Source organism: Molothrus ater, chromosome 7 (assembly GCF_012460135.2).
Source record: "Molothrus ater isolate BHLD 08-10-18 breed brown headed cowbird chromosome 7, BPBGC_Mater_1.1, whole genome shotgun sequence".
NCBI lineage: Eukaryota > Metazoa > Chordata > Aves > Passeriformes > Icteridae > Molothrus > Molothrus ater.
Window position 1 is genome coordinate 22,683,178 of NC_050484.2, and position 10,800 is coordinate 22,693,977.

Genomic DNA, 10,800 nt, shown 5'->3' on the forward strand with positions numbered 1-10,800 from the left:
GGAAGTCCCACAGAGCTTCTTCCATGACTCCAGGCAGAAATTCCCTTTTTCACATGTGACTATGCATCCTTGGGATCCACTGCCACCCAGGGTGCATCCAAGAGACCTTTGCACCTTTGGGAAGGAAGACAAGGGTGCTCTGGCCTGAGCAGAGACCTCCCTGGGGCAGGAGGGGCTGAACCACTGTGGGCTGCAGAGCCAACCTCTGCTGCTGCAATGTGGAGCAGATGGGGCACCCACTGTGAGGCATGGAAAGGAGATGTGCTGCTGCTGGAGGAATTTCAAACTAGGAAAGCACTGGCACCCCTCACCTGGATCCCTGCAGTGACTGATCACTGATTTGGCCCTGTTGCTCTACCTCCAAGTCCCAAACCCAGTGTGAATCCTCTCATCCCTGCAACCCCGGGCACTGCTGGGCCCTGTGGATGGCAGCACTGGGGGGGTCTCAGTCCCTCCTGGGAGGGTCTCAGTCCCTCACTGCTCCTCAGGGAGCACTGCAGCCATCACAGGTTTGGACACGAGCTCTCTCCATTCCCCTTGCTGCTGTCCAACAGCTGCCTCCTGAGTCCAGACCATCAATTGTGCAGCAGCACAGGAGTCTGGCATGTCAAATCACAGTTTTAAAAAGGGGAAAACCAAGCTCTCTAACCTGAGATTCCCACCCTCAGTACCCAGCCATTTTGTGTTCTCTCTTTTGCCTTGGGAGGAGCAGAAAGCTCCCAGACAAGGTAAGATTAGTGCTACCCCTGCCTTGTTCCCCCCAGCAGCTCTATGAGGTCCTCTGGGATAGGGAAAACCAGAGACATGTCTGTCTGTCTCCCTCCCTCCCCCCAGCAAGGCTCTGGCTGAGCCAATGATGCATATTTAAATGCATGGGAGCATCTAAGCTCCTCTCTCATTCCTTGACATTTCCAGAGACTCCAAGCTGTCTTCAATTACCAGTCTGCAATTAGCTCTTCCTAAATCCCCCAGTGAGGCCTAGGACTCTTAATCAATGAAACACAAGGGAGGAGGGGAAGGACATGGCCTCACTGCAGCTGGAAGCAACTTGAAAGGCTGGGGCTTGAAGCTGGAATAACCCTGTGAGTGTCTCTAAGGAGATCTGTAGGGTGGGAAAATCCTCCAGTGCTGGGAGGCTGTTCAGCTCCGGGAGGAGACTCCATAAAGCCCTACAGCTGGGAATAGAAATCACATGTTTGTGGACAAACACCACAGCCCAGGGTGGAAATAGCTGGTACCAATGGCTCAGATGTTACCCTGTAATGCAGACTACCTTGCTGTATTCATCTCACTGTGCCTCAGTTTCCCTCTCTGCAAAACGCTGGTACAGGAGACACAGGGCTCTCCCAGCAGCCCTGTAGGAGCTGTAAGGCCTCAGTTCCACCAGTTGAAGCCAGAGTTACCTTTCCCATGACAAGATGTGGGTATGGCCAAAGTTGGGGTGGGTTGGGAATGCCTTGTGGCCCAGAGAGCTCACCACAAGGTCACCTGAATGTCTCTCTAAAGGCACAGACAGGAGCACCCATGAGGAGAGGGAGGACAGGAGCAGCATGGGTCTCGTTGGGTTCACACAGCCACGGAAAAGCCTCGCACAGCGCCCTGCCAGGTCAGCCCTGTCACAGGGACATCTGTGCTGTCTTCCTGGCAGCACAGCTTTGCCTGAATGAGCCAGATTGGGCCTAATTAGCAGCTCTGCTGATGCACACAAAGGTAGAGGGAATCCAGCTTACCCTCCATGACCTGCAGAGCCAGCACAGCTCTTCCCAGCTGAGGGGAGCCCAAATGCCTGGCTCAGAGGGGCTGTGAAGCCCTGGATGCAGACCCCAGCCAGAGAGCATGTGCAGCAGCTTCTGCTAAAGGAGTCCTGGAAAATTCAGCACCCTGAAGCATAGCAACCAGTTTTATAAAAGGCAAAGCTTTCCCGTGCTCCACCCCTCTTCCCTGGAGGTCTGCAGAAGCACAGAGCTGGTAACAGGGATAGCAGCACAGCTCCCACAGCCTGCTGCTGCTGCCAGGAAAAGGGAGCCCAGCCCTGCAGAGCAGAGGTAGGGAGAAGTGAGGTGAGGGAGGGCATAGCTTCAGGAAAAAGAAAATTAAATTTTAAAAAAATGGAGGTGACATAAACTGTGGCATCCTGTTCAAATTCAGTGTGGCAGACAGGCATCAGGAATTTCCATCTGGAATGGAGGAGGCCAGGAGAGCTCACAAGGGTCCAAGAGACACTCAGGTGGACCAGAACTGGCCTTGGGCACAAAGAGGGGTGAAAATTTGACCCCCAACTCACATCAGGGAGTAAAACCCCTTTGGGAACCAGGGCCCCCCATCCCTCTTGGGGAAGAGTGGGTCATGACCGGGAGCTTGGGGTGTTACCCCAATTGCCCTTGCACCCCACAGCCCAGCAAGTCCAGGAGCCACCGCAGGCCCATCCAGGCCACCTCTTTATTCTCCAGTGAAGCAAAGCAAGAGGAGAGGAGACCCCCCCCCCCCCCTCCCATAGCAGGCCCCTCCGTTTGGGCACCCTAGGCCTCCTCTGGCACAGACCCCTCTTCCCGCAGCAAGCCAAGGACGGGAGGCATCACCCCCTGTTTCGGGGGGCACACGGGGGGGATTTGCCCGAGGGGAGGGGCGTGGGCACCCCCCCTTCACCAGCGGCTCGAACAAAGGGGTTTGCGGGCGGCTCCCGCGGGGTGAGGGGCAGCGTCACCCATGCTGGGGGAGGGGGCCCATATACCACACGTGGGCCGAGGGGGGCGGGGGGGAAGGCATCGCCCACAGAACCCCCCCAGCCGTGCCCGCAATCCCCTCCTTTGTCTGCTCAGGCGCGGCAGCTCCAGCACCACGGACAGCGCCGGGAGCGCTGCGGAGGCGCGGGGCGGCCCTGCCCGCGCCAGGGACTCCTTCACATGCACCCTCTACCCGGGCACCCGCCACACCCCAAAACCCCCACCCCGAGCCCTCCTGCCCCCGGCCCCCACATCCATTTTTTCACCCCTTTTCTCCGCATCCGGGAGCCTCCGCTCCTCCGCAGCCTCCCCCTCCCACCCTTGGCCAAGGAGGGAGGGGCAGCGCTCCCCCTCCCCGGTCTTCGCCGCCGCCTCGGAGCTCCGGAGCGCAGCCCCCAGCTGGGGTCGGAGGCGGGGGAGGAGGGCAGCCGGATCCGGAGCAGGGAGGGTCCAAGCAGCGTCTCCGTGGAACTGACGGCCGGGGAAGGGGGAAGGCGAGGAGGATGCGGGGGCAGGGGGGGGAATCCGACAGTCCTTCGCCTCCCCCGCCCCTCGGTGCGCGGCCCCTTCCGCCCCCGGCGCCGGGGGCCTGGTACCTCCCTAACGGTCCAGGCTGATCGTCCAGTGCTTGGACCCGTCTCCGCCCTCGCCCTCGCTCTTGAGGTCCTGGAAGAGTTGCGTGAAGTAGTGCGGGTCCGCGTTGATTCGCAGCATCTTGGCGCTGAGGCGCTGGATGATGCCCAGGCAGCGCTCCCAGAAGCGCCCCTTGTCTCCCTCCACCAGGAAGGGCTTGAGCGGGTAGGAGATCTCGTTGCCCATGTAGGAGTAGGCGAGATACAGGCAGGTGAGGAAGGCGGCCTGCAGCTCGGCCTGGCTGCCGATGTCTTCGCCCCGCAGCGCTTCCCGGCACAGCAGGTAGACGAACACCAGGTTGGCCGGGGTGATGAAGCCCTGGTCCTGCCAGCCCTGCAGCAGCAGCGAGCGGTCCACGCTGCGAAACCACGAGATGAGTTCGCCGGGGCTCAGCTCCTTCAGGCGGTAGCAGCGGCGGCACACGAAGTCCCCCAAGCAGCGCAGCAGCTCGCCGGTGGACGCCTGCACCACCACGCGGCGCGGGGAGCCCGCGGGGCGGCTGCCGGCCGGCGGCGGTGGCGGCGGCGGCTTTCCCCCGCCGGAGCCCGGGTGCAGCTCCTGCGGCGCCGAGGGCACCGTGGGCACCGGCACGGCCAGCGGGCCCTGCTTGGCACCGTCGGCCGGCCCCACCACCGACTTGCGCAAGTTCTCGCGGTTGCGCTGCACCACCAGCGGGTCGGGCTGGCCTGGGGCCCCCCCCGGGGCCCCGCCGCCGGGCTTCGGCGTCACCTTCTTGGTGCTTTTCTTCTTCTTGGCCGAGGCGGCCACCAGCCGCTTCCAGGTGAGCGCCGAGATGAGCACGCCGGGGCGCTTCAGCCGGCTCTCGCCCTTGCCCGGCACCCTTCCCGGCGCCTTCTCGGCCAGCAGCCCCCCGCCGCCGCCGCCCTTGCCCGAGGAGGCGGCGGGGGAGAGGGAGAGCACCGTGCCCATGCTAACGCCGAGCGGGACGGGCGTGCGGGGGCCGGGGCGCCGGCACCGCCCATATGAGGCCGGGAGCTGCGGGGGAGGCGGCCCGCACCGGGGCCGCGGTGCCCGAAGATGCTCCGCCGCGCCCGCTCTGGGCTCCGCGCCCGCCGCTGCAGCCAGCCGCGGCCCCGCCGCTCCCCGCCTCCCCGCCCGCAGCCAATCGCCGCCGCACGGGGCCCCGGTGCGCCCGCCCCTCGCCGGTGGGCGGCGGGGGGGGAGAGCGAGGGGTGGCTTTGCCCGGCGGCCGCCGCCCCGGCGTGACCTTCACCGGTGGGGGGTTCGTTCGGTGCGGCCGCCAGGGCGGACGGGCTGGGACCTGCGATGCTGTCACAGACCCCAGCCCTTTGTCTGGGGGACGTGGGGGGGAACCCAGAGGACAGGGGGCACGGGGAGGGTCTGGGGAGGGCTGCTGGACTCGGCCGTTCCTGCCAAGTCCTGCTCTGTTTTCTTACCTACAAGGAAAGGGATGAACCTTCCCAGACCAGCAGAGCCCCCTGGCCCAGGGGTGCTAGGGGTACACGGTGGGGAAGAAGCCTCTGAAAATGCTAGAGGAAAGGCTGAGGAGGTGTGAGGATCAAGAAGAACGGGTGCTCAGAGGGAAGCTGGAGAAGGCTTGGGGTGGGTGCAAGGCTGGTGCAAGACTCGGCAGCCAACATGAAAAGCTTAGCCTTGGTGGCCGAGCCTCATCTCTCTCGAGAGCCAGCCCAGCCCTGGGAATGGCTCCACAAGGAGTCAGAGGGTGCCATGGGGAAGCACTCCCATGACCTGCTGTGCAAGCGTGGGGTCCTTCACCCACCCTGCCTCTTCCCACTCAGCTGTGGAAGGGAGATTTACCACCAGGCTGACAGTCACCAGCATCAGGCAGCAGTCAGGGACCTCAGAGAAACGGGACAAGACCACTTCCATGTTCCCAAGGCAAGACCAGCCAGCTCTGCTGCCCAAAGCTCCCAAACCCACAGGGAAGGAGGGGAGGGAAGAGATGCTGCACTTCTGCATCATTGCAAATGGTGTGCAATAAACCAGCCACGTGCATGAGCATAGCTGCTGCTTCTCCCTCTATGGAGCAGAGCACGCCATAGATGTTGCTGCCTCTCTGCTCCATGCAGGAAGATCCCTCTTGTATTTCTCATGAGCTGCAGCCCTGATTTCTATGATTTCTATGATGGGTGCCAGGCATCCATTAAGAGCAAAACATCCCAATTGCAGGGACTGCTCCACAAGTGAAGCGCTGGGAGAGGCAGCTGGAAAAGGTTTCAGGGGGAATGTCTCAAGGATGCATTTTGATACAGCATTTTATGTGTGAAATGAACACATGTTGTTGCCAGGATGTAGCTGCTGCAGGATGGATCCAGGCTAACGGGCGGTAATGAATTCTCAGCTGGGAGGAGCTAAACCAGCCCACCCTCTCCCCTCCCCACTTCCTCCTGCACTGCCGATGCTGGAGGTGTTCGCAAAGAAAGCGCAGACTCGGAGCCATGTTTCAGGCTTCTAGACTGGCCTCCTCATGCTTGGGGCTGACTTGCCCCTCTGGGGCAGGGGAGAGGCCTGTGCCCTCTGGACCATGGCAAGGAAATAGAGCAAAGTTTCATTCCCACATATCCTGCACTGTGGCCAGCTGCTGTCCCTGCAGTGGCATCTGCAGGGAACAGGCACGTGTACACACAGACCCTCAGATGCAGAGGTTTGCTTTGGGAGTGGCCAGAACCAAAGTGGATCTGGGCCAGCATTACCTACTCGAGGCCAGCTTAGGCTGGGCTGAAGTAACCATGCAGATTTGGTAAAGGGTATAAATACAGAGGAGGAAAATCAGGACAGGGTTTGTGATGACCATTAAGTCAGCACCTTTAGATATAGCCGGTTTCAACCTGGCCAAGAAGATGGAGAAGCCCTAGGGAGGGGATAGGAGGGAGCTTGTTGTCTTTGCTCTCTTTGCATGTTTAAGGATCTTCTGGTGTGCACATGTGGTCTCAGAAACCCAGAGCTGAGGTGGGTTTCAGGAGAGGAAGCAGAGACCTTTCTGCATACTACTGGCTCCTGTTGAAGAAGGCTCCACGAAGCCTCCCCCATGCTGTGTGAGCTCTCCCAAACTGGCTTCCCAGAACTCATTCATAAAGGTTATTCCTGTTTGGCAGTGATGAGCTGGACTGCACAGCAGAGGCCAGAGAATTCCCCAGCCCTGGCTGGGTTTGTGGCTGCTGCACCACTCTGCTCAGTGTGCATGCACCTCCCACCACTCCCAGGAGGAGACATTTGGCTGAAGCCTCTTTAAAAATCCAGCTCAGGGCTGTTTAGTGATGCAGCTCGAGGCCTCAGCTATGAGCAGCACAGGAGCTCCAGGGCATTATTCCCTTCTTGCTTGCAGCTTGTGTCCTGCTGCGGCAGCAGCTCTGGGGCAGAGGAGGTCAGCGGGCCCCTAGTCCTTCTCCAAGACAGCATTGCTGACAGTGGTAACAGCTTCCTGCAAGCACTGTGGAATTACCCAAGCCCCAAAAGAACAGCAGGATGTTTCTTACGTGGGTAAAGAAGCAGCTTTGCAGCTTACATAGGAGGCAGCTGCACTTCCATGTGAAAGAAGAGGATCTTTTCCCCACGCTTTGGTTTTATTCTTCAGGCTCAAGCCCTGAGGCTGGCAGGCAATGCTATAGCACAAGCTACATCCCTGAGACCATCTCTTCTTGGCCTCTTTCTTGGTCAGCTGGTAGGGAAAGGCACAAAGCAGGAGGGAAGGGCAGCATTTCCCTTCCCCAAGGAATTTGGGTTCCCACTCCAGGTAGCAGCAATGACATGCCCTCAGACGAAAGGGAGGAATGAAGTAGATCTTCAGGCACAGTCAGTCTCGCAGCTCTCAGACTTCTGCCCTTGGCTAAATCTTCACCCAGGTAGGGTGGATTTGTAGGGGCACTCTTGGCATACACAGATCCTCTGTGACTAAGGGTCACTCTAGCAGGGCAACACATACTTCAGTGACCTGCTAGCACCAACAAAGGGATGCTTTGTTGTCCAAAACCCTAATCTGGGCCATGTAAAGGGGTATCCCTGTCCAGAATCAGGGGAGTTCCAGATGGGAAGTTGGAGCACTCTGGTTCCCAGCACAGCTGACTGGGCTCTAGGGATGGAGACTGGTGGGAAGACAGCAGCACCAGGGGAGAGAAGCTGGTGTAAAACCAGTCCTGTAGGCAGTACTGTAAAAACTCTTTGAGAGAGCTAGCAGTGACCTGTGGGATCCACACAGCTCCCTGCAGGTGCCTGGCAGTCTCTCTCTCTGCTTCACCTGACCTGAGCCTCCCAGACACAGAGCTGTGCAGCTCTGCCTGCCTGGTTCAGGTGGAAATGGGGGGCAGCTCAGGCCTTGGCTAAGCTCATGCCAGCTGCCACATCCTCTCCAAACTGTCTCTGGCATGATGATCCCATGCTGGGGCTCTGGCTCAGAAATGCATAAGCTCTCAGCCTGGGGCAGGGCAGCTCCCCCAGCACCCCCACGACATAAAAGGCATTTTGGAGGGTCCAGAGCCCCCTAGTCAGCTTCCAGGCTGCTGAGCTATTGGACACAGGCTTGTGATGGGTCCTGGCTTAAAGCAGTTGGCACGTCCCCCTGCCTGCTCCAGAATGATGAATGAGCTGAATTTGCTGGCTGGCTAGAGCTGTTCTTTAATAGCTCACTTGCTGCGCCGTGGTCTGTCTGTACTGGCAAAGGCAGGCAGGGAAAGGACTGTCTCCCTGGCAGCAGCTGGCCAGCCAGCTCCCGCACTGCCTTGCCCATGGAGATGGAGCTCGGTGTCAGTACATCCCTCAGTGAGCAGGTCTGACAGCCCTGATGCTCCCCCTCCCCAGGCTGCACAGCAGACAGCTTCCAGCAGAAGTCCTGGCTGCGCTGGTAGCCCTGGGGCTGGGAAGCCTCAGAGGACCTGGCTGGCAGGATGTCTACAGAGCCCAGGGAGGACAACTGGCTTGTGCTTCTGGCCACCTCAGCCCAGGCATCTCTCCCTTTTCCATTCCTGGTTATCTTTCACCTGTCTCCTATCCCTGTCCCAGCTCAAGGGCAGGGGGCTATAGCTGTGGGTCCACCACAGCTTCCCCAGCAATACCTGCCTAGTGCTGCTCAGGGTGGGGAGCAGTGCCCACCTAGGGGGGCTGGAGAAGCTTGTGCAGCCCCTGCTCTGCAGTCAGCCCTGGATTCACACAGTAGAGAGAAGCAGAGCACACTCAAGTCAAGCAGCCCTGTTGCAGCCCCTGGAGAGAAGCTATTTTTGTCCTGCCATTTGCTGAACGGTGGTGATGGGAATGGCTCAGAGAGCTGGAGAAACGCAGCTTCTCCGGGTGGAAAACATGCAAGGCAGAGGCGGGCTTGAATCCACATGAAAACACATCTCTGCTTCCTAATCTATAGGCAGAGAGATGGGTCCAACACTGGGCTGCTGGTGGGAGAGGCAAGGCAGTCCTTGCTGACCGAGGGGTGAGGATATGGATTGATTGCCACCAAGGCGATGCTTCCAGCCCACATCCCTCACAGGATTGCTGCCACTAAAGCCCTTAGGGAAAGAGCTCCAAGCGCTGAGTGGAACAAGAGGGAATAACAGGGAGGCACGAGGTATCGCCATGGGCTGCTCAAATGCCTGCCAGCGCACCGGTAAGGTCTTGTGGCAGGAGAAAATCCACACAGCCGCAGGGTGATAGAGGTTGATGAAGGGCTGATTATCCTCCCTGCAACCAATTCAGGCTCCATCAGGAGTCCCCTTCCAGCCCAGCGCGGGGAGGTGACGGTGCTCTCTGCGCTGGAGCCCCGAGAGGCTGAGGCGGAGGCGGGCGCGGTGGCGGCTCCGGGGGGCTCGGGGGTGGCCGGGCCGGGGCTGCGCTGCCCTCTCGCGGCAGCCGCCCCCGCAGCTGCTCCAGCGCCGCTCGGCTCCCCCCGTCTCCAGGATGCGTCTCCAGCGGCTGTGTGCCCAGCCCATCACCGTTAATTCCTTGCCTCCCTCCGCTTTGGGGATACTGGCTGTCAGGGGCTCTGGCACAGCTGCGGGAACATCGCAGGGCTCTGAGGGAAAGCGTCTGGTTGCCCGTTTGGTGACTGATTCCTTCCTGCTGTCTGTCACCTGCAAAGACCCAGCACCTCCCGGCCGGGCAGAAGCTCGGGGCATCTCTGGCAGTGAAAGGGCTGAGGGCTCTGTGCTGGGGTGGAAGGGATGCCACAGGATGCTCTGTGTGTGCGGAGAATCCTGGGGGAAGAGGACAAAGGGAAGCATGAGGCAACAAAAGCATCTGTGCAAGTATCCTCCTGGGCAGTCAGCAGAGATTTATCCAGGAGCGTGTAGCTGCTGGGTGTTGAGCCCAGGACCCCTGGTTTCTAGGTGAGAGCAGTTGCCACATCTCCCTGGCTGGCAGGAGCTGAACAATCCAGTCCCTCGGGATTGCTTCATCTGGCAGACAGGCAGCTGCCCTGCTTTAAGCTCTCCTGCAGGCACATGGGACACTCAGGACGCCAAGGGCAGGTTGTGGGGGCACAGCTGGCTCTGCACCAGCTCTCCTGCTGCTCTCTGCCCAGGCTGTGTGCATGTGCAGCTGCATGCTTGCAGCAGCGTGTGCATCCACAGGTCAATGCTGCCTCAGCATTCCAAAGTGCTGGAGCCTCCCAAGCGCTGCGATGAGGCTGCATCCCCTGGATCTGTTTCCAGTGGAGACTGGGAAGGCAAAGCCGTAAGCTGCAGCTCTTGGGGTGCCTTGTCTGTGTCTGGTGGCCAAGGGGACTCGGTGACACTGGGGGGGGGGGGCTGGCTGTCCACCAGGTGGAGCTGCACCCCACGTTTTGGTGCTGATGGGGTGGCCCTGGGCCAGGCCCGGTCTCTCGCTTCTTTTCCCTATCCTGGCAAGGAGGGACCCTGGCTTTCTCCAGCCCTCCACGAAATGCACAAGAAATGTGAAGGACAAGAATGCACGTCATGTAAATATGCTCTGGCGACAAGTGCTGACCCCCACTAGCCCCACTTGCCCAGCAGTAATTGCCTGCTTGCAGGTAGTTAGTGGACATTGACACATTTTGGAAGCCTTCTCCCCAGCAGCAGCTCAAGGGGACTTGGGAGATTGCCCTCAGTGGTGTTCTGGCCTCATGTTTTTCCAGGGCTTGGGGCTGACTACATTCACTGCGTGGAGGATGGGGTGAGTCCCAGCTCCTGCCAAGCTCTCCATGCAAAGTGGATCTTGCCCATTCCAGTTGTGCGTGGGTCCCCAAGGATCCCCTGACCCTCTGGAGCTGCTGCTGGCCAGTGATGGAGCATTCCAGGCTGTGTGCCCTGTGGCCCTGTGCTCAAGGTGCGTCTGCTCAAGCACTGTGAGATCAAAAGGACTGTAAGGACCTATGGGAGAAGAGCCTGCATTTGCCAGTCCTCAGCAGCCCTACACCAAGGACTGGCAGCCTGAGATCCAACTGCCTTAGCTTTGAGGGGTTCAGGGGTAATTGTTTCAGCAATGATACCATGATAGCCCC

The 10,800-nt window shown here is 59.9% G+C and overlaps 1 protein-coding gene across 1 annotated transcript; it reads right to left on the reverse strand.

Moving 5' to 3' along the window:
* Positions 1–2,425: 2,425 nt before the first annotated feature.
* On the reverse strand, positions 2,426–4,437 carry CDK5R2 (cyclin dependent kinase 5 regulatory subunit 2). Its single transcript, XM_036386509.2, has one exon. The coding sequence runs from the start codon at positions 4,284–4,286 to the stop codon at positions 3,324–3,326; it is 963 nt and encodes a 320-aa protein (XP_036242402.1). The 5' UTR covers positions 4,287–4,437; the 3' UTR covers positions 2,426–3,323.
* Between the last annotated feature and the right edge of the window lie 6,363 nt (positions 4,438–10,800).

Excerpts from the sequence above, each read along its gene's own strand:
- CDK5R2 (XM_036386509.2), bottom strand. The coding sequence starts at position 4,286 with ATGGGCACGGTGCTCTCCCTCTCCCCCGCCGCCTCCTCGGGCAAGGGC.